This window comes from Podarcis bocagei, assembly GCF_964188305.1.
Source record: "Podarcis bocagei genome assembly, chromosome: 6".
Taxonomy (NCBI): Eukaryota; Metazoa; Chordata; class Lepidosauria; order Squamata; family Lacertidae; genus Podarcis; species Podarcis bocagei.
This window is the reverse complement of record NC_138130.1, coordinates 31,993,387-32,017,356: the sequence shown is the minus strand read 5'-3', so window position 1 is coordinate 32,017,356 and position 23,970 is coordinate 31,993,387. Positions and strand designations below refer to the sequence as shown.

At 40.8% G+C, this 23,970-nt stretch overlaps 1 protein-coding gene and 2 long non-coding RNA genes across 10 annotated transcripts in view; 2 read left to right on the top strand and 1 right to left on the bottom strand.

Moving 5' to 3' along the window:
• The window catches only part of AFF3 (ALF transcription elongation factor 3), a 246,805-nt gene that overhangs the window by 104,926 nt on the left and 117,909 nt on the right, over window positions 1-23,970 (bottom strand). For 7 of the 8 annotated variants that reach the window (XM_081199269.1, XM_081199267.1, XM_081199266.1 and 4 more), the window contains one exon: window positions 15,985-16,029. The exons of the other annotated variant lie outside the window; for it this stretch is intronic. In XM_081199269.1, coding sequence (XP_081055395.1) covers window positions 15,985-16,029 — 45 coding nt within the window. The remainder of the gene's footprint in view (window positions 1-15,984; window positions 16,030-23,970) is intronic. 8 annotated transcript variants of the gene reach the window in all.
• LOC308589822 overlaps window positions 1-23,970 on the top strand; it is a 120,663-nt gene that overhangs the window by 33,738 nt on the left and 62,955 nt on the right. The window lies entirely within an intron of this gene.
• Window positions 1,265-22,715, top strand: LOC308589824. The gene is made up of 3 exons (XR_014009500.1): window positions 1,265-1,919; window positions 19,954-20,054; window positions 22,517-22,715. It is a non-coding gene; the product is annotated as an uncharacterized lncRNA (long non-coding RNA).

Here is a 23,970-nt window from a genome sequence, read left to right as displayed (position 1 = left end):
GGAAAAGATCAGAATCAAACTGATGGAACTTAAAGTACACACCAGAAAATAAAAGTATCTTTATGAGTGTTCGTGTTTAAGACTTCTCGGCGACTTGACATCCACTGTGCCAGATGGTAAACTCATCTTGGTCTATTAATGTGTGGAAAAACACTTTCCTTCTCACACATTCTTCTTCGCTGATACATAAAGGTTTTGCACACAGTAACAGAGTGTGAATTAAGCCTGTGTTGTCTTTCTGCCTACAGAATAAGCGGTACTAGTGCAATCAACTAGCCTTCAATTTATGTATCTGATCCTGTAATTAGAAATTGTTTAGTAACCCTTGCAAACTAGGCGCTTTTAAATACTTGACTGATCATTTAGGCTGGCTAGGTAGTCTTGACTTGGATAAGACGTGAAAGTAGAGTTGCTGCTAACTTCTTAAACTGGGTCCTTCCACTTGGGACTCGAAGGGGAGCAGATGGCACGTTACAATGACACAAAAGGCTTGCTCTTCATTTACTCTCACAACAAACAACTTCCTTTGGAATGAAACTGTTTTCTGAGCTAGAAATGGAGCAACTCCATGTGTTTCCAAGTATAGCTACACATCAGCAAATTGCTCTCCAGAGTGACAGCAACACAGCATTCCCTATGCTTCGTCACATGGCTTCTTCTTTTCTATGCTGCTATATGTTTGCAGGAAACTGAACATTTTTAGACAGAGTACCAGGTTATTTTAAATTATGCTTATGTTTGAAGATAAATATTTATTTTTAAAATGTTATGCAATTGTTATGCTACAGTGCTTGTGTTCATAGTCGAGTATTAAACCTGTAATTGCCCCCTCTCTCTTTTGTTTCATCCTTTAAAGCAATAATACTTAGCACTAACAGCATGAGTTGTCTTTTATCTGTCAATCTCAAAGCATTCTACAATCATGAATAAAGCCTCAACATACTATTGAGGTTTCTAAGCACTATACCACCTCTCCTGGGCAAAGTGGTTTAACTTGAAATAAAGTTTGAAATATTCTTCAGTTAAATTACATATATACACTATTCAAAGCATACATACAACTAGGTGCATTGAGCAGCTGCCCTCCCACGATCAAGTAAAACAATAGAATAGAAATACTTAACTGAGCAATAGAAATACGTAACTAAGCAATCCATCGGTTCTGCCCCCCCCTAACAAAAGTCCTGCCCCTCCCTAACAAAGTCCTGCCACCCCCAACAAAAATCCTGGCTATGCCCATGTCCCATGTTTGTCCAGACCTGCAGATCCTTCAAGTGTCCCTGTGTTCCAGAGATAGTCCTAGATTTACAGAAGCCATCCCAGTTCCTGATTTGATCCCAGATTGTCCCACTTTTCCTTAGAACGTCACTATTTTCATCAGAGAAATGGGAAAGGGTATGGTAGGACATCCTTATTTTCATCGGAGCATATGGAGTTATGCGACCCCCAAGCCAAGGAGGCATGTAACTATACAACTTTTAGAAGACACCTGAAGGCAACCCTGTATAGGGAAGCTTTTTAATGTTTTATTATGCTTTTATATATGTTGGAAGCCTCCTAGAGTGGCGGGGGCGACCCAGTTAGATGGGCGGGGTATATGTAAGAAAAACACTGGGGCCTAATTTGAATAGTAGAGTGCGTGGTATCTGGTGGGCGGGGCTTGTGTGTCTTGCTCCGGAATCAGCCCCTCCCTTCCGTGTGTGTTCAGTTAAGAACTTCAGTTAAGAGGGACCAACTGCCTCTTCTTGTTTCTTGCCTCAGGCTTGCCTCATGATGTTGTTTCACTTTCTCTCAGACATTATGTTATTTTCTTACAGTTTTCTTTATTATTAAAACTTTGTTTACATTTATGTGAGCCACTTATTTTTCTCAAAGAAAAAGAAACTCTGCTGAAGAATGGTGGAATATCCTAAACTTGGGTGAGTGAGGGGATATTCCAAGTTTGCCAGGAGGATTGATTTTGTTAATCATCCCCCCACCTCCACAACAGTAAATATAATATAATATAATATAATATAATATAATATAATATAATATAATATAATATAATATAATATAATATAATATAATATAATATAATATAATATAATATAATATAATACAATACAATACAATACAATATAATATAATTAATATAATATAATATATAGGACATCCCCATTTTCACCAGAGGAATGTTGTAGGATATGGACCTGCACAAATAAACCGGACCACCTTGCCCAATAAACCAAGAAAATCATTTGCTTGCTGTCTTGCAGACTCCTTATACAGTGGAACCTCGGTTTTCAAACATCTCGGCTGCCAAACATTTCAGAAGCTGAACGCCGAAAACCAAGAAGTGGACACTTCTGTTTTTGAACACACCATGGAAGTCGAACAGTTTCCGCAGTGCGTTTTTCCATTTTCACCATTCACTTTGTTGACAGCCCTTTGATTTTCGGTTTTTGAACATTTTGGAAGTCAAACAGACTTCTGGAACGGATTACGTTCAAGAACAGAGGTTCCACTGCACATTGACCATGGATTGGAGAACATCCACTTCAGGGTTCTGGAACTGCCTGCTATAACCTTCAGCTGACCCTAAAAGAATGTACAGATTCTTTCCAATCAGTTCTATTTTCTATAATTAACCTCACTTTGAAATCCCATCCCATGCATGCAGTGGATGCTTAGAAGAAATATTTCAAGACATGTGCTGGTAATAATAAAATACCAGAAAGCAGGGAATTTTATTTTGGGGGGAAATGGCTTGGCTTTTATAAAGCCTCATCTTAATTTCTTTCTTAATCCTGCTTCCTATACTTTGCTGAGAATATCTGGACAATTCCTACATAAACACTTATTTGCATGTTATTGAAAAGTGAGTCCCAATGAGTTCATCAGGGCTTAGTCCCAAATGGGATTTCAGTCTTGATCTCAGCATTGGCCACATAGAGAATGGCTGGCTGGTGACTCAATGGTTCTTAACCTTTCTTGTATTAAGAAGAAACAAGGTAACAATTTGCTGACATTTTTATTATAGAGAATGCAGGGTAAGGGAGATGCGAGGAGGTCCAATTAGTTATACAAAAAATGTTACAAACAGTTGTGGTTTTTTTTCATTTTTTCTCTTTTATATATTTTGTTGGTCTATTTGTATTTGTATTTACTTCTTTGTTTGTTATTTCTTTTGGTGAAGGGATTTTGTGTGTTCAATATGTGTTTTTCTGTTTTATGTTTGAAAACTTAATAAAATGTTTTATAAAAAAAAGAAGAAGATTGGGCCAGCAAACCCTAATCTGGAGGTTGCATGGCACAATGGGTGCAGCCAAAAAGTGAGCATGGTCAACACACACGAGCATGTAAATGCACCCTATCTCAGAGCACTACACATACAGTGTGCACACACAGAAATCACCCCTTCCTATGATCTTCCCCATGCTAAGTCCCCTTGCAGTGCCTTGTTATAAGCTCCCCTCCAGCTAGTTCCCTTTGCAATACAGCCTAGCTCAGTACTGTGATGGGCAGGGAAATTGCACCCTCACCCCATCACTGCGTTCCTCTCCATCACAGCCTAGCCAGCATGATTTAACTGGCCGAGAGTTATCTCCCCACCATGGTGCCTAGCTCATCATTCTGACAGGGACTGTCTGGACTAGGCTGACAATCTCTCTCCTAAATGATCTGCGGAATCCTCTTAAGTGCTGACAGGTGAGAGGAAGAGACAACTAGCCCCGACAGCTATGTTATACCACCAGTATGCTTCTGAATACCCGTTGCTAGGAATCATAGGTATGCTTGCATGCTTTTGGGAGGCTTCTGGTTTTGCCACAGTGAAAACAGAATGCTGGACTAGATGGGCTCTTCTTGTGTTCTGAACCATCTCCCGAGTGCTGGCTCTGACAATCTCAGGAAGCACTGGAGAATGTGGACCCAGATGGCATCATCCCCAGTAGGGTGAACATTAGAACGTTAGAGTTGGCTAACCTGTGGCATTTCACAGGTTGCTGGGCTATAGCTCCATTCAACCCTTACCATTACACCAAACAGCTGGGGGGTATGGGAGTTAAGCAACATCTGGAGGGCCACATTAGAAGATCTGGAAGCTATGGCTTAGGCAGACGTCCACTTTTTCTACACTCTGTTGTACATGCTGGATCTCAAGTTGTTGGCATAGCAACCACAACATTCTACTGATTGAAGAAGGGTTCATAATGCTTACTGTGCATGATTATCTTAGGCAGACACTAGAAGAAATTCACATTTAATCTATGTAAAGTGCCACTAGGGCGACTATAAAATAGATATTGAAACTATTCAGATGACAACAGCATTAATCGAAGTACATCTCCTTGTCAACCGGAGCCACTTGGATACTCCTCAGGCAGAAAGAAAAGGCAGTGAGTGTATCTACAAACGCAATGACCATTTCAGAGGATGAGAAAATTCTTGCTGGCATTTTTCAAATAATGTGTAAGGTAAAATGGCATGGACCTACAAATGCAATGAAAATGCAATTAAGTGGCTAACATACCGAAATTCTGTTTGTAAATCAAAAAGCATACAAGAACAATGATCATCCAATCAGTATTCATGGTTGCTGCAATGTAGACAAATGTGGCTAAATTAAGGTGTGGTGGTAAGAAAACAGGAATTTAATTATTGCAGTTAAAAAAGAAATGAAATCAAATGGACTAAAACAGGTAGTTTCATAATCAAGTTGTATTTTTATTTCAGTACGTTTTTAAAAACTTGTACCAATACCCAATACTACACGATGTAACCTTTTTCAGAACAACCAGCAGTGAAAGGCGATGTCCTTGTGCTGTTTTTTACAGATAAATAAATAAGAAAACCTTATGATGTATTTATTTAAAGAATGAATAAACATTCTGCTGTTTGAAAATATTGCAATGTTTTAGCATCCTTGTATCAATCCTAGTGACTAGATCAACACATAAACATAAATATACGGTGGTCATTAATCTCAATAATATTGTTCGTTTTGTCTATATAATCAATAGTATGACTAATGCTATCTTGGCAATGCAATATTTATTACGTTTTTATCTGCAACAATATTAACACCATGGCATCAGCATCTGTACTTGAGGTGCTCTATTAAATTTATTCTGTGTTTACCAAGAGGTTTAATGATGGATTTAATGGTACTAAATGTGGGGAAATGCCTTTGGCCTTTACATTTTCATGTGAAAATATATAAAAGAGAGTAGTAATTCAAGCAGTTACGCATCTTGTAAAGATTTTATCCTTTTAATCATTTGCACACAATATAAGATGTTATACTGCTGCAGTGTGCATATGGAAGACCATAAATATAAAGTAAATTCAACTGCTTAATTCGCAGAAACGACATATAATATATATGTGCTTAGAATAATCCATAGTAAAATTGGTCCTATGGATTAGGATGCTTTGCAAAATAATAGGAACTGTAGCAATATCAAATTAGGAGAGAGTAGAATGCTACTTCCTAAAGATGTCTCAGGGAAAACCTGTGGGTTGAATCCAACTGTGCCCCTCTACCAATCAAAAGACCCTTCTGCAAATGGAAAGGTTGCCTGCAAATTTGCACAATAACCTTGCATGGGAAAAGAGCTGAAATCTGGCTGTGTGCTCCTGCTAAGATGGATGGATGTCACCTTGTACACCTCCTTCCAGCAACTCCTGCAACCAAGCTGGTGCCAAATGTATTGCTCTGCTTTCCTTTGGACCACATCAGTGAGGCCACGAGTGGGATCTTGTTGTCTGGGCAGCCCAGGACATCCATACACACTGCCCAGGCTTTTGCACCCTGGGGAGGTCAGTCGGTGCTGCTAACACAGCGGTTTGACTTCACCCCCAGCGGCACACTCCATTGTGTCTCAAGACAGCCAGGTGCCAACCACAAGAAGCTCCTGTTAGCACAATGTCTCAAGATACATACTACCGCAAGGCATTGCACAGTTTACTGCACAAGCTCTCGCAAAATGTCACAAGGTGCCGATTTATACTAAAACCATATTGCGCAAAGACTTGGTTGGCTCTTGGGAAACAGGAGCATTAACAAAAACACATATAAGTGGCATCCCTATTGGAATGTTCATGATGCAACCAGGCTGTTCTTAAATGTCTCTGCACAGGTCCATATAAACCATATAAACTCTAGACCCTATTCCCCCCCCCACTCCACAGAGGGTCACCCAAGGATCTTTTTCAAGCCCTTTATTTTTTTCAGCTGAGCCACACTTCTCTGTTTCCATTTTTCCCATCTATATTTGCTTGCCATCCATATTTTGCACACTGCTGTGTAACTCTTGACTCACTGTGACACTGGTTAAACTCTTCTGTTAGTGCTTTGCAGACCAGAGCTAGTGGCTATATTATTTCCACTCAGGGTTTTGCATGGCTATTGTTGTTGTTGTTTTGGATCCAAGCCAGTAGGAGTCTTGCCATGACATGTAATGAGATCCAGATGACAGCCTAGACCATGATTCCAATTACCTTTATGACTGTGAGCACAAATGTTCAATTCCCTGTCTGAAAACAAGTGCTGATGAACTGAGAAACAAGGGAGTATCATGGACACATATGGTCTAAGTTACAAATGCAAATGCAACTTAATAAAACCCTGATAGGTTTCTTCAAAATCCATTGGCTGGAAACCTCAATCAATAGACACAAAAGGAGGCAACATAATACAAATAACAGTACTAATTTAGCAAGATTAAAGAGCAACATGAACATTTTTAATGAGAAAGCAGACACCTTTGCAATACTCGCACCATGATATGTTGCTTAGCAACAAGATATAAAAATGATGTACAGTACAAGTGATTTCTTCCACATATGAAAGCAGCACCCTACCAAAGCAGCTTCCTTATGCACTCTTACAAAATAAAAATCTAGTGAGACCATTTAACACTCCATTTTCTGCAACATATCCTATTAAACAATCATGTGGGTTGTGTTGTTGTTTTGCTAATATAGTAATACACCGGTTTTATTTAATGACTAGACAAGGGTTGTGCAGAGACAACAGAGACAGCCATAAATGAAGCACCAGCATTTCTAAAATAAATTCTGTAATGAGTATCAGGTGTCCAGACTTGATAAGTAAAAGTTCGAAACAATAATTTCTCTCTCACATTTGCCCTCAAAATCCGGTTGTTAAAAATATATATGCAAAGACAACTTAACATAATGGTCAACATGTTATAGGACAACATGAATAGAGAGAGGGAGGAAAATAAGTGGGTCTACAGAGTAACTAATATAAGGAAGTCAGAAGTGCTGCTCCTGGGAATAAATTCTGTTTTAGCCTGAAAGCTCCCTAACGTGACAGGTGGAAGTAAATTATATCAGAGGCAGCTCAACTTCAAGGTGTTGGCTTGGCCATCTGGGAGCGGGACTGGAACAGCTGTCAATTAGACCTTGGAGTGAGCAGAGAAAGGTAATAGAAATTTTTGCCAGCCTAATTATAAAAGATGCTCTGCAGCCAAAACGTCAAGCCTGGAGCCAAGAGATAGTGAGAGGGCCAAGAAATCATGAACCTGATTTCTGTGGCTTGCGAGGCAGGAGAAAGACCTAAAGTAAACTTTTTAACTTTCTGGAATTATTCTGTTTTGCAGGAATAGAAGCAGGTTACACACATGCCATACCGAGAGATCTTCAATACTTGGACTTGGCCCTTAACCGTATCTTACACTCCTTCAATCCATGATCATGTCTGTGTTGCTAGCACAACACCTCAGACATGGCACAAATAATTCCCCATCCATTGTCTTCAGCGGAAGGGGAAACATTAAATATAAGCTGATCATGGGTTAGAGACTACTCTGCTCACGTCACCAGGACAGAGCATAAGCATATGATAGAATTCGGGACCCACTTTCAGCATACAAACACCAGTATATAAACTCCACACTGGGAAACCGTAACTCAAATTATAAGAATGCCCTGCATGGGGCTGTAACACTTTGGCCTCATATCGTTCATATTTAAAGCTTAAAGGGTCAGAAACAAGGAGAAAATTCATGCTAAACAAAGAGGGAACACTGCGCATAAAAAATCCTGCCCCCTTTTTTCTTCTGGTGAGGCTTGAACTCCTTTCTGCTGCTCCCCAACCTCATGTCCTGTTTGGTGAGCCACTGGAGGTTGCTGCTCTCCATCTGTGTCTATGACTGCTCTCACTGCTCATTCTGGTCCCTTCCTTTGGCTATTTGTCAATAGTCCTTAACAGTTGTCCCAGGAAGGCTAATGTGCGGCTTCTTCAGGGGTTCTGCCCAGAGAGATATGTGGGTGATGTGTTGAATAGACTCTCCTTTCTTCCCTTTGCTCTATGTGCTTCAAAATGGTGGCTGTGAGGAGTATGACCTGCCCGTAGGGATAGCTTCAGCCTGGCAGTAGTGGGATCATTGCTGGCTGTGCTATTGGAGCTAGTAGGCAGGGATCAGTGTGGCATTGTTTTGCATGCTGCATAATGCTGGGGTGTATGTTAAGTCATTCTGCCCATTGTAAGATCACTGACTCCCTCCACATGAAGGTGACATGTGGACATGTTTCCCAGCAGTCCTTGACTGGTGGGTTTTGACAAGTGTTGCCAGGGGCACTGAGGGTGGGCCCACCATTTGTGTCTTTTCTGGTTGTGTTTCCCTCCTGCTGTTCCAGGCTGAGCATGCGTTGAGTGCAGTGCCCATTCCATAAGTGTAGTGGAATGCGGTAGGTTGGCTTTGAAAAAACAGAACAAACCAGAAGCATGTTTGATGCTATTTCCCATGAACATCAGACAGCTTTGGAACTGCAGCAGCTATATTTATTAGACAGAATGTCAGAGTAATATTCTAGGCAGGTACTTGCAATAAAGGCAACTAAAAGCCCATTCTCAGACGTAAGTTCCATTGAGTTCAATGGGGCTTGCTGCCAGGTAAGTGGTTATAGGATTGCAGACTAAATGATGGGAAATGTTACCATGTTATTGAAAAATATATAAATATGTAAATGCATAAAGGCAAGTGAAGTGTGACACAGCTTCCTAATTGCTTAACATGATTCCCACTAGATGCATAAATTAGAGCTCCTATTAGCAGGACTATGAATAATAATCAGTTTACTTTCTGGCTTGTATCTAAATATACTTTCTATATGATTTCATCTTTTATTCAGTCAGTTAAAAGCAGAACATCTAATTACAGTTCCTATTAAATTTCTTTCTTCTTGCCACAGAGCATGTGTGATGACTGATTTTTTTTTAAAAAGGCAGCATTTTTAGCATATGGAAAAATCATGTTATTATTAATGCATTCCCTGATGACTCTACATTTCAATTCCCTTAATTATTTAGTCATTGCTGATTATGTCTTTTCACAATTCATTATCCCATTTCCTGCAACGTAGACATTTTATTCATTAAGTGTCAAAATGAAGGGCCTGACCTCCAGAAAGATAATCAGGAAATAAGTGGCAGATACAAAAGGTCTAGGTTTTCTTAAGTGCTCAATACTCCATCAAGACATACCATCTTCTTAGGAAATTACAGTGCAAGTCAAACATCATTTAAGAAAATATTAAAGGACCAATTGACACACAGTAAGTGCTGAATTCTATGAGTTCCCCCTCCCAAAATATACACATTTTCAAGTCAAAAAGAACTGTAGTACATAAACACCGCTACCTAAGGCTTGTAATATAGAACAAAGTGGATAATTCCACAGAGCATGTGTGTACTATACTTTGTAATGTGTTTATATATTTCAAACATTTGCACTCAGCTTTTGATTTTAAGGAAGTGGCTAACTAAGAAAGCAATAAATTAACATTTTAAAACAGCCCTTACGGCATAACAACAAAACATTAGAACTGCAGCAGAAAGTTACCGAATTCCACTGCTATTTTTGCTTATGGAACTTCCATAACAAAATACCTGGTTGGGATTCAGACCCTGCTTTTGGTATTTCCAGTGAGCAGTGCTATTTTTCTGGGGAAAGAGGTGGCAGAACTGAGCATCAACGCATCCCTTGTTCTCTTATAATGGCAATGGCGCCCACCTGAGAAGTGCCGGAACTGAGCTTGGGCTGGGAAAAAGCCTTGCCCTGTGAGTCTTTTGACCTTTTCCCTCTACCATATCACTCAGTTTTGAAAGAAGATTGTCCTGGGATATAGGGATATGCTGTTCAAAACCAGCTTAGGGAAGTTGATCTAGGTAATTAACACTGATGGACAGCATTTTCAATATTCAACTTCCTGGCACTTCAGTTCTCATCCAACACAAGGAAGCCTTGAACCAACATTGGTGGTGGTGGTGGTAGGACATTTTACTACCCTAGCCAAATTCCACTGCATGTTGTGATAGTTAACTGTCCCAGAACAAACCCATGAGTGTGATGTCAGAAGTGTAGCACTTAAAAACTCCAGGGAAGCGAGTCTCATTCAAAAACAACTATCATGGGGCTACATTTTACTGCAATACTAGGAAAAGAAGCCCCCTACTGATTAGATAGATAGATAGATTTCTTCTTGGGACATTTTATGCCCCATGTGACTTTTTTTTAAAAGGCCTTACTTGTCAGGAAATTTCACTGATTTCAATAGATTCAAAGTTTTCACTGGTTAGCTTAAATAAGACAAATATTTCTTACCATGATGCTATTTCATTTTCTTTCAGCTACATGTGATTTCCTTATAATCTGACATACACTTTGTTATGCATTATTAAACAACCAATCAACTTGCCCCTATAGTCAGCACTGTCCCTCCTGCTTATTTTTCTTCCCTTTTGATAAATTTACTTCTGTTTTCTATCAAAGCGATTAATCATTTCAGCTAGCAGCATACTGTTGACAATCTGAGTCAATGAACTTCAGCCATCTTAATCTTCTCTTAGGTAGTTTAAAATATGCTCAGAATTCACTCCCAGGCTTTATTTATACCTCAGTAGGATTCCAATTTTCTAGAATAAAAATGAAGTCTCCAAGGAGCACATTTTTTTGATTTTAATACTTCTTTAATGGAATTTTAAGGGAATAAAGAAGAACAAACTCAGAGGGGCAGAATAACATATTTGTGCTTTTCAAGCAGAACAAGTTTTTACCAAGCTACATGGAAAGAATCCTGACCTGACAGATCTTCCGTATTGTAAAGAGGAAGAAAAATGGAAAAGATCGTGTTTTCTTGCAACTTCTAGCTATATTATTTCAGAACTATTTTTAGAAGTCTATCTTGTTTAGCCCACACTGCACTCTTGCTTCCTGTTTCAGGAAATATATTTGTAAATTCTTTTGACTAACTCAACATCTGCTCTCAGATGTCTGACCTTGTCTCACTTTTAATTTTTGATTCAAAAATATAATGAAGTAGGATTGCTGTATTTGGCTGCAAGGCTTTCCCAGACACGCAACCTAATGTAACTAAGGAGATCCACATGTGGAAACCAAATTCTTTGTGCATATCACTTGCTAGACCAGGAATTGCAGGTGTAAATGGAATGTGTGTCCAAAGGAGCTTCCACATTGGGACTTAATATTGTAAACAGGTCATTTGGATGTCAGAAACTGCTCAACTTGCCAGATTCTCCTGTCTTTCAGTAGACATTGTATTCTACCATTGCTTCTAGAAGTTGCTTAATCTTATTGTTCAGAAGCTGAAAGTTCTGTTTATTTGTATTTACTGGCTTTATTCATATGTCTTTCAGCATTATATTTCACCATACTGCTCAGAAGAGATTTTATCTTATTGTTATTTTTTATTTCTATATTATTTTTTATTTCTATATTCCGCACCTTTAAAATTTGAGGGGGAGGGGAAGAAAAAAGGAAAAATACCTGAATATAAGCCACTCCATCCCTCGCTGCTCATGGCTGCATACTGGGGGTGGGGGGCCACTGTGTTCCCAGCCTTGAGGGAGAGGGCAGGGAACTATGCGTGGGGTGGGCACAGCTTTGCTGCGCCCCGGTGCTGTTTGCCCTGCGCCGTAAGGTCACCAATATAAGCTGCACTTTAGCTTTTCATGGTCGGAATTTGGGGAAAAGGTGAGGCTTATATTCAGGCCAATACAGTAATTACGTTGGTAAAATATGCTGGGTTTTAAAAAATATGGTCCTGACTTTTTACATACTGTCTTAGTTCACACACACACACACACACACACACACACACCCCTCATATGACTGCGTCTGACAAGAAACATAAGGAGGTTAAACAAAGAGAACTAAATAATGCTAAAGGGCATCAATCAGTCCTCCAGTTCGGCTATAGGGCAAGAATAGCTAATCTACCTCAGTCTGGTGAGTATGAACTTGAATTTGAAGACGTAATTCATGATTTTGCAATGAAAAGGTCAGGGAAAATAACGTAAAAGGTTCCATTTATAAAATGTTTGCGGTAATGCTATGTTAATTAGAATTTTTTAAAAAATCAAAACATGAACAGGATCATGATAATGTCATGCCACTGGACATGGCAGAATTCCCATTCCTCCTCTCCTTCCTTGTAACTCCCCATGCTTTGCTCCTGTCCAAGCATCACTTACTGGGGTCACACAGCTGTGGCTTCAGGGTTCTGGATTGTGTGGAGGCCTCACACAACCTTCCCAGGACCCCAGTAAGTGAGATCTCACCAGAACCTAGAAACCACCTCTCCTCCATTGGTGGCAGTGGTGTCCCCCTGCAGAGGTGCCCCTTGGATTCTGCTGCCTGAGGCAGCTGCCTCAATCTGCCTCATGGACAGGCCAACCCTGCACCCAATGCCTTTACCAACCAAAAACTTAGAAAGTAATATGCAAGATTTGTAGGACTATTCTCCAAGAAAGACAGCAAGATGGGTGAGGCGCAATGGGCTATGGTAGAAAAGTTCCAGTGTATGTCACAATGTAATTTCAGAACTAAGATTAACTTTTTCCCAAATCTAGTGAAATTGTATGTCTGGCATAAGATTGTCAAATGCTGTGGCAGGGGGCCTACACTACAACTTTGTATTTGGCCCCAAAATGATGGTGCCTTGTACTTGATTAAGTCTTTCATTCTAATTCGCTTATTTTCTTACTTATTTGCATTTTGACTTTATGCTTGTATTTTCGTGGACTCACTTGTTCTTCCCTTACTTATCCTCCCAAACTTCTCACAGTGGTACCTTGGTTTTAGAACAGCTTAGTTTATGAACAACTTGGAAATAGAACCCTGCAAACCCGGAAGTAGGTGTTCCAGTTTGTGAGCTTTGACTTGAAAGCTGAACATGTTCCGCTTCTTGTTGAGTATGTTCCATTTGTAAATTGAGTCCCCAGCTGCTAATCAGAGGCTTCCTGTTGAGCTGTCGGCTGTTGAATCCCAAGCACCCATGTAACACAGAGGTGATATTTGGAGCTTTTGTTTTTGCTATTTTTTTGCATTTTTGTTTTGTGGCTTTTTTGGGTTTTTGACTGTGACTTGTTCTTCATTTTATGGGACTTGTTCTTCATTTTATGACTTGTGACTGTGGCTTGTGAATTTGTTTTTGTGACTTGTTTTTGTGATATGTGGAACCCAGTTCAGCTACTGATAGATTGATTGATTGTGTGACTGTAGAAATGGATAAAAGCCCCCCTTCCAAACAATGACTATCATCAGTGCACGTAAGGAATTAAAAAAAAAAAACATTATCATCTACAATGCTGTCTTATTTATTTTATACTACAGTATATTGATTATTGCTTTCATTTTATGGACCAATGGTCTCGTTAGGTAGTAAAATTCATGTTAAATTGCTGTTTTAGGGGTTGTTTTTAAAAGTCTGGAATGGATTAATCCATTTTGCATTACTTTCTATGGGAAAGCACGTCTTGGTTTTAGAACGCTTTGGTTTTGGAACAGACTTCCAGAATGGAATAAGTTTAGGAACCAAGGTACCACTGTATTCACTTTCCCATTTATTAATATTTTGCTTCATTACCTAAGAGGGATGGGGAAGCAAGGGAGTACCACAACAATATGAATTCAATAAATGCCAAACAATTATAACGCACTGGAGAGAAATGAAAGCATCTTGCTTGCAACTTATACAAGAAAATAATAATTAAAATGTGAGCTTTCCATAATTCTCCTATAAGTGTAAGGTTTTCATAGAAACCTCGTGTGTCTTCAATTCCTGTCAGTAACAATTGGATTTAAGATATTTGGTGGAAGGAGGTTGGAGCAGCAACAGACATAAATCATTCCCCACATTCCTTTAAAGGAAAATGAAACAACAATGTTAGGGCCTTGCTTTCGTTTGACTAGCCTACAGTGACATCATTGTTAAGGAAGACTCTCCAGGATGCTATAGGAGAACATCATTCTCTCTCCAATGACAACAGAACAGCAGCAGGAAACTCCTGATACCATGCAGATACAACTAAATCCAGTGCCATCTAGTGACTAACCACATCATGACACTAATCATATTGCCCATGCAACATATACCGTATTTTTCGCACCATAGGACGCACTTTTTCCCTCCTAAAAAGCAAGGGAAAATGTGTGTGCGTCCTATGGAGCGAATGCAGGGGGGGGGGAGGCAGGTGGGAAAAGCCCCCAAGAGCCGCACACAAGCTCCGTGCGCTCTTGCGGGCTTTTCCACAGGAGGGAGAAGGGACTGACTGGCCGCATCAGTCCCTTCTCCCACCTCCCAGGAAAGCCAGGAGAAGCCGTGCAGCCCTTTTAAAGTGCGCGCGGCTTCTGCTGGTTTTGCGGGAGGTGGGGGAATCCCCCCACCTCCCAGAGAAGCCAGGAAAGCCCTGCGCAGCGTCTCCCGGCAAGGAGACGCTGCGCGGGGCTAAAGGGGAAGGCAAAACAGCGAGCGGGATCCACCCCGCTCGCTGCCTTGCCTTCTTCCCTAGCCAGGAAAGCCCTGCGCAGCGTCTCCCGGCAAGGAGACGCTGCGCGGGGCTAAAGGGGAAGGCAAAACAGCGAGCGGGATCCACCCCGCTCGCTGCCTTGCCTTCTTCCCTAGCCAGGAAAGCCCTGCGCAGCGTCTCCCGGCAAGGAGACGCTGCGCGGGGCTAAAGGGGAAGGCAAAACAGCGAGCGGGATCCACCCCGCTCGCTGCCTTGCCTTCTTCCCTAGCCAGGAAAGCCCTGCGCAGCGTCTCCCGGCAAGGAGACGCTGCGCGGGGCTAAAGGGGAAGGCAAAACAGCGAGCGGGATCCACCCCGCTCGCTGCCTTGCCTTCTTCCCTAGCCAGGAAAGCCCTGCGCAGCGTCTCCCGGCAAGGAGACGCTGCGCGGGGCTAAAGGGGAAGGCAAAACAGCGAGCGGGATCCACTCCGCTCGCTGCCTTGCCTTCTTCCATAGCCAGGAAAGCCCTGCGCAGCGTCTCCCGGCAAGGAGATGCTGCGCGGGGCTAAAGGGGAAGGCAAAACAGCGAGCGGGATCCACCCCGCTCGCTGCCTTGCCTTCTTCCCTAGCCAGGAAAGCCCTGCGCAGCGTCTCCCGGCAAGGAGACGCTGCGCGGGGCTAAAGGGGAAGGCAAAACAGCGAGCGGGATCCACTCCGCTCGCTGCCTTGCCTTCTTCCATAGCCAGGAAAGCCCTGCGCAGCGTCTCCCGGCAAGGAGATGCTGCGCGGGGCTAAAGGGGAAGGCAAAACAGCGAGCGGGATCCATCCCGCTCGCTGCCTTGCCTTCTTCCATAGCTGCGCGCAACCCCTCCGCAAGGAGAGGCTGCACGGGGCTATGGCTTCTTTAGCCCTGCGCAGCGTCTCCCGGCAAGGAGAGGCTGCATGGGGCTAAAGGGGAAGCCAAAACTTGGCTTGCTCCATAGCTGCGAGCAACCCCTCCGCTGCTCTCTGGGCCTGGGGGGGGGGAAAAGATTTTTTTCTTGATTTCCCCCCCTAAAAACTGGGTGCGCCCTATGGTCCGGTGCGCCCTATGGTGCGAAAAATACGGTAGATTTCTCTTTTCTCTGGTCTTTATATTTCAAACTGTTGGTGTTTGTTATAGAATGCCTGGAAAGCACCAAGTCAGATCGAGCATTAATAAATAATAGAAGGATAGAGTCCTACCCGTAAAATTTCTTCAATGCAGCTGTCATCTCCTCCTCCATTGTCCTGTAAACAAGGAGTAACACAGATATACGGTGAGAAATGATGAGTCTGCAAAAATGTAAATTAAGTAATTTTTTTAAAGATGTTAATTTTGTCCCCATTTCAGTAAGTTAGAAACATTGCTTAATGTACTTGATGCAGTTAAAAAACACCAAAACTGCAGTTTAACTCTAAGAGTTTGGATTTGATATCCCGCTTTATCACTACCCTAAGGAGTCTCAAAGCGGCCAACAATCTCCTTCCCCCTAACAACCACTCTGTGAGGTGAGTGAGGCTGAGAGACTTCAGAGAAGTTTGACTGGCCCAAGGTCACCCAGCAGCTGCATGTGGAGGAGCGGGGAATCAAACCCGGTTCACCAGATTACGAGTCCACTGCTCGTAACCACTACACCACACTGGCTCTAAGGCGACAATTCATCAGAAGCCTTTTCTGTATAAGCCCTGTTGAAATGAAGTGACTGTTGGTATGCTTTACTTCAGTTGCACAGAAGTTCTCAATAAATTGTCCCTTTCATCACAAAATAAAATGAAGGTGGAATTAAAGGCCAGAACAACTTTTACTAAACAGAAAATGTTAAATTGTAAACATAATTTTACCTATTATACTCCTCTTCCTAAATGTTCATCAACATCACCTTGCACCAAGAGGAAACACATTGTACAACACAGCTGAGTAAGATACAGTTTGAAATTACACTGTATTAAGGGTGTATTCTGTTGAAGTAAGGATAGCATAATCACAGCTAAGAAGCTCAAATCAGATATAGGACTGACACTCTTCTTTGGAAATTAAACCAATGTCCAGACTTTAACATTCAAAAACTTTACTTGCAGAAACTTATAGCTATAGATGAATTATAACATAATATTTATAGTCAAGTGCTTATCCAGGCATGGGCTTACAGTTTCTTCTTCTAACTTCCAAACAACTATTTTCCTCTCTTTCCAAAGCTCAGCACTCAGCCTTCTGTATCTCAGTTAGGCCGTGCAATGCAGCTCCTATGAGATCTCCACTTTTACCTTCTCCTACAGCTTTGTTCACTTTCTTTTGAGCAGAGAAGAAGCACTCCAACACTCTATTCAACTTAGCAGTGTTCACAGTGGATTCTAAAACACAGTCATCTTGCTTCGTATAAAACGGAGTCTCTCCTTCGCTAGATAGCTCTCATGTGACCAACATTAGCCAATCACATGAGAACTACCAGAGAACACTCTAGAATTCAGTTACCAGCCAATCAAATTTAAACACATAGTAGTGAATACAAGCATTTACAATTTCAGTGATTTAAATTACTATACGTAACATAATGCTCATCCATCTCTGGCGGGATCTTGGTGGATTGTGTTTTAGAGCTGGGGCCACTGCTTTTCAGATGTTGCCTGAGTCAGAAGGACAATGACCCCAGGTCATTTGAATTTTGCTGCTGAACTGTATATTGTCACTTTTCTGATGTACTGCATATTTACATGGACTTTCCAACTGCTGTATTGGGATATTCCCTAAGCCAAAAGTCTTTGGGTGCCCAGAACACTTTCCTCTAAAGATGTGAGAAACAACAACAGCTGATAACTTTAGATCAACAGCTTCACATCTGAGTTCTTAAACAACCCCGGGGTGGATGTCATCAAGACCCAGCAGCAACTTGTTAATTTTTAATTTGTCAATTAGATCCAGGAAAAGCAGTTCAGGCAGGAATATCTGTCAAATATCTTTCATAACGAAGACTGCTGCAAAAAAAATCCAGTTACTCTGCAGTCTTCAGTAATGTTTTCACACATTTGTTGGCTAATGGTCCAACCATCTTCTTGGCTGGTTTCTTCCTTCTTCTGTATTTAAAGACATTGTTGTTGTTTGTCTTAATGTTTCTAGTAATATCTTCCTTCTTCAAAATAAAATTCACTTGCCTTCCATTTGTTCTACCAGTACTGTAAGTCTTCCTTCTCCCCACCCCCTCCTCATCTGGGGAAGACATTCGCTTTTTAAAGAAAGGCTTCTTGCTTCAAAAAGTCCTGCATCACAAAACAGTCTGGCTTCTAAAATGACCCAGTTTTCTGAGAGCTCCTGTCTTCCCCTCTAATTGACCTTTACCTGGCCAGCCTTTTACAGAGCTTGCAGGAGAGTGCTCCTGGTTTTATTGGAGGGGAGGGGGCTGCTCTCAAGTCCCACAAGCCCTGACCATTTATTGCCCAGCAGTTTTGCTCTGAACCTCAAGATAAGATTCATTCAAAAGCTTATCAGTGCAGAGGTTCTGCTCTCTCAGCTAGGTTCAGAATGTTCAGAGATACTAAACTGTCTGAAATCTCAGAGGAAAATGGCTTTTACTGCTTTGTGGATGGAAAATGCCAGCAAGCACATTTTTTTCCGTTCCTGTGATTTCTTCCTCTTGAAAAATAAAATAAAAGCTTCTGCTATAGCATGCTGGCGTGGAAAGAAAGTGCTTTCAGGTGGTACAAATTCACCCCATATTTGTGTGTTCACAAATATGACTAAAAATGTTATATAATGCTGAAGGATGCTGAAATATATTCGGAGTTGAGTGTGGATTTCATGCTCTTTATTCAGCTCAGAGTAGTGAGGAATGGAAGTTCCCCCGAAATGTCTGCTTTATATACATTATTTACACAATGGGCCCCACGTGATTGGCTAATTCTGGGATTCTCCTATAGGCCAATCAGGTTGTGGATTCACTTCCACCCAGAGTTGGATTGGGTGGCTCCTCTGGACCAATCAGACTGCTGCATTCTGGATCCTATTGTTCTAGGACCAATCAGACTGCTGCATTTTGGATCCTATTCAACTCAGTACATAACAGATGCACAGTGACTACACACTGATACATCCCACTAAGAATGAAATTATGCATTTACCAGAGAATAAGATATATTGAAAGCAGTGGGTCTGACATCTGTCTAGTCAGAAGTAAGTCCTACTTAGTTTGATGGGACTTACAACTAAGTGTGCATAGGATTGGACTTCAACCCAGACCCAAAGAGACTTCTGAGCAGATCTAAGAACATAAGAGCCCTATTAAATGAAGCCAAAACCATCTTCCAGCTTCCTGTTTACACAATGGCCAAGCAGATGCTTATGGGGTGCCCACAAGCAAGATGGAATGCAATAGCCCTCACCCATGGTTTGGTGACCAGCAACAGCAGGAGAACATAGCCATTGTGGCGAGTAGCTATGCAGAGGCTTATATTCCATGAACTTGTCTAATCATCTTTTAAAGCCATCAAAGTTGGTGGTCATCACTATGTCTTGTGAGTGTCGCTTCTATAGTTTAATTATTTGATGCAGTACTTTCTGCTGTCTGTCCTGAATCTTCCAACATTCAGTTTCATTGGATGGTTTCAAGTTCTACTGCATGCATAATCTTGCACACCTCTATCTTGTCATCCTCTACTTGCCTGTTTCATTAAACTAAAAATTCTAAATGTTGTAACCTTTATTCATGGTGGAGTGACTCCAATCTGTTGGTCATTTGGTTGCCCGTTTGTGAAACCTTTCCAGCTCTACAACAGCGACCAGAACTGTATACAATATTTATTGCAAGTGTGCTCTCAGCATCGTTTCGTATAGTGGCATGATGTTGTTATTCTCAGTCCATTTTCTAATGATCCCTAACATGAAATTTGCCTGTTTTGCAGCTGCTGAGCATTGTGTGAACATCTTCATTGAGCTACCCACTATGATCCCAAGGTCTCATTCCTGGTTAATCACTGCCACTTCAGTCCCCATTAGAGAATATATGAAAGTATGGGAATTTTTTCTCCCAACATCCATTATACTGCATAGGATTGTACTGTTACTCACTGGTAAAGGTGCATAGGTTTTATTTAACATATAGACAATAGCTCTTCAGAGAGTTGAATACGATATTGTAGAAGAATAATTGTCAATGGTCCATGTGTTCAATATGTCCACAGGAAAACGGGTTAGTATGCAAGTGCTGAGATGATTCTGGAGCGCAGACTGTTTCTTGTTACTAAGGCCTGGGATTTTTACACTGTGATTGAAACCTCTTAAGGTTAGGAGCGGGGGAAATGAAACCTCTTCAACCCTCTCTAGTTTTCCAGCAACATTGGAGTAATCAATTATAAACAGCTGCACTGATAATATTTCACTTTATAAAAGATGCTGTGGCACCTCCAGTGAAATGTTTTTTAGACATTCTAGCCAGGCATCCTCATAACTCTTTAACATTTTGCTCGTATAAAAAACACACACTGCAGTCCAGAAACAATAAGAGGAGATGTAATGGACTGGAACTGTATAGTTCTATTAATAAAATATAAGGCTTTTATTGTTATTGTGAAAGATTGATTGCAGAAAATCAATACTTTGTCACAGTATATTAATGCTTTTCTTATTTATTAAAATGGATGTTGAGCTGAACATATTCTCTTGCCACGCTGCTGGAAAATGGTCATAATTAAAACTGCTACTGCAGATTGCAGAGCTCATCCTGCTAGATGCTGTTGGATTCCTATCAGCACTCCTTGCACTCAGCAAAAACAGGATATTCTCAAAAGTACCTAGGGCTTAGTTACTTGCCTCTAAAAACACTGTCTTTCCAGAAGAGCCAGCTGGGCTTCTTTGAAAATGTATTTTGCATAGTACATTATCTGCTGCAACATGTTTATTAGTGCATTAATGCATGAATAATTGTTTGAAATAGATACCTATTTTTTCTGGAAAGTTTCCATAGAGGAAATTGGATCTTTTTCTCCTTGTAGCAGATAAACCTATTTGCACAGCATATTAGTGCCCAGCCTTAATAAAAACCAAGGTCCACTAGTGCTTTGCATTTTCACACCAATTTTATTTTTTCTTATTTAATTTAAAATATTTATGTCCCACTTTTTAACAGAAGCTTTCAGTTTTTAATGCTTTATTTTAAAAGTCAGCATTAAGCATATACAGTGCTTGTGGTTACTCGGAAATTTAAAAAATCCTCATGAAAATTCTTCAGCACTTTAGTGCGCATTTCTCAACACATACTTGTATGCAGCGTTGACTAATGTATACATTTCTGCAGGCAATTTCTCGTTATACAGTGCATTTTTGTATTTTCTCAAATATATCCATTTTAATGCACACTTTTACCAAATATATGCATTTTTGCAAACAGTGGTTGAAAAACTGCACTTAAAAGTTCAGGTAAGTGTGAATTATGAATGATAAATGTGTTTTGGTTCTCATGTTGTTTCAGAAAGCATGGATTTGATAGATTCGCCTCTGAATGCAAACTGTCAAAAAAGAACAACCATATGCACCTTGTTAACCCAGAACAGCTCCCTTAAAAGAAAATTCAATTTCCAGTAAGTTTTACTTTTTCCTAGAAAACCTGCAAAGATGCAGCTGTTCAGAACAGAAGCACATTGTGCACATGTTTGTGTAACAGAGTATGATGCAGACATCTCATTGTAAAGGGCCAATGAGATTTCCAGTGCAATTCTTAGTTATTTCCGTGGGACTTGCTTATTTATTTAATAAAATTTATAAACTGCTTGATTGTTAAAAAAAAGCCAAAGCGGTTTTCAAAATATAAAACAGTAACATCAATTTTAAAAATCGCAACCATATGAAATTTAAAATACTGAAACAGATTAAAATGATCTCAATTTCCTAAGCAGCTACATAGGCTTGTCTAAACGAGAATGATTTTAGAAGGCGCCAACAAGAGTGAATGGGCTTGCTTGATCTCAATAAGCAGGGAGTTCCAAAGTGTAGGTAGGGGTTGCAACACTAAACAATGGTGTTATTACAAATGTGGGGCAAATGCAGATTAGTGGCTATCCTCATAAAAAGGTTCCCAAAGCTATTTACAAAGACAATATAAACACTAAAACCAATCACAACAAACGCAACCAATAAAAACCTTCTAAAAATTCCATACAAATGGAAGACAGAGTGTAAACCAAGGGTTGGCAAGGTTTATCTTGCCTGGGCCGGATTGGTCCCGAGTAGATCCCTCTGTGGGCTGGATTTGTGTGTGTGCATGAGTGCGCATGCGCAATTTCCAGCGTCTGCGCATGCGCAGACCCGATTTCCAGCACCGTGGAAGCAAGTCCCTGCACCACGCTGTGCTGGTTTAGTGCAGCGCATGAGCGGGCACTTCAGTTCAGGGTGGCTCATGGGCCGGTCCAATGACCTCTGTAGGCCACTTCCGGCCCATGGGTCTTAGGTTGCTGACCCCTGGTGTAAACCAACAGCCTTAAGCCACTGAAACAGCGGTCCTATGAATGCTTAGTCAGAAGTAAGTCCCAAAGGGTTGTCTCCAGGGGTGTCTGTGTACAAGTGGGACAGCTTTCCACTCGTACAACAGGACTTCATATTGCACTCTTCCCATATGAAGTCTCCCACACCCCCTCAAAAACTGCACTGGGGGGGGGTTGATGTTTAGTGTTTAATGAAACTTACTCCAAAGTAAGCCTGAATAGGATAGCAACTGCATATATTCAACAAGCTTGTTTTTTCTTCTTCCAGAAAAAGACCAAGAACCTATTTGCATAGTTGTTGTTTTTCTGTAACAGAATGACACTTACAACAAAAGAGGACATTATGGAACAATTGACCTTTCCGCAACACTGTAATGTGAATCTAAACACCAGCTAGTACTACACAGCGCAACATATTGAAATAGATAGTTTATTCCAGGAACCCATCCCCCCTTTTTAAAAAGTAAATTAGCAATAAATCAATAAAAGCTATGTAATGTGAAAATGAATTACATTGCTGTTTACATTATTTAACACCAAACATTGCTGTTTCGTGTGTTTGTAATTAGCGAGCTATAAAAAATAATGCTATAACTATGAACATAATGAGAAAAACTGTTTATAAATGATCATTGGTATTCAGTCCTACTGAGATGAAAATTATACGAACGAATGCAGCAGAAAAAAAGGGAGTTAAGGCTAAGGCCGAAAAGCTCTGCAGGTCTCCTCTTCAGTTGGCAAGGAGGATGGAGGACTGAATAATCACCTACTTCAAGAATCTGTGGGTATCACTGCAGTCTGAATATGGGGAAATTCCCATGGGCCATAGAAACTGCTTCCACCATACCTGCCTGGGTGGGGGAGGCATCCCTATGGAGGTTGAGGTGGCATCCCTATGGAGGTTGAGGAATGGGCTTGGGATGCGAGGAGAGGGAAAGAACATAGAATAATGGAAGGAGAGCATCCGGGAAAAGCCAGGAAGGGGAGACAAGTTGTTGCCCTTTCCCCCAAGCTAGAAAAACACTGAACATTTATCTGATGATGGAATACTTGCCATTAACGAGAACCCCAAAAGCCACAGGTAGTATTATCCTGTTTCGGAGTAATTTTCACCCTGGCTCATGCACTATTAAGGATATCTGGAAATTATAGCATAGTCATTTATCAGTTACTACGATGGGGAAAAGACCTCAGCCCATTTCTCCGTGGCTATAAAAAAAGCCCCTAAGAGTGTTCACTTCATATGTTTAAAAGGTTATAACAATTAATAACCTATTAATCAGCTCTTGTTCTATCATTACTGAATAATTATAAAGGTTTTAGTGAACAGAAGAAATTTTATTATTTTACGATGAATGCACCTTTGGGCTTGGATGGCGGTGGGGGAGGGGAGAATCCTGTACTCTGCCTGAGCGTTAAGAGCTTTTCTAATTAAATGAATCATAAATCACTGAATAGATGGAGTTCTCTGAACATAAAGAAAAATCTAATCATTTGAGAAATCATATCAATATTATCCATAATCTGCAACACGGATAAGACCACAGATATTTCCAAAGCCATCTTGAAATATTAAGAATGGACCTAGGCTACGGCCACAAATTCATAATAAAGAAACTATTACATAAGATTTATTTGGGGTGCTGAACTTAAATACTTTTACACCTGAACAAAAAGTCAATACTCTCTCTCTCTCTCTCTCTCTCTCTCTCTTGCACTCTC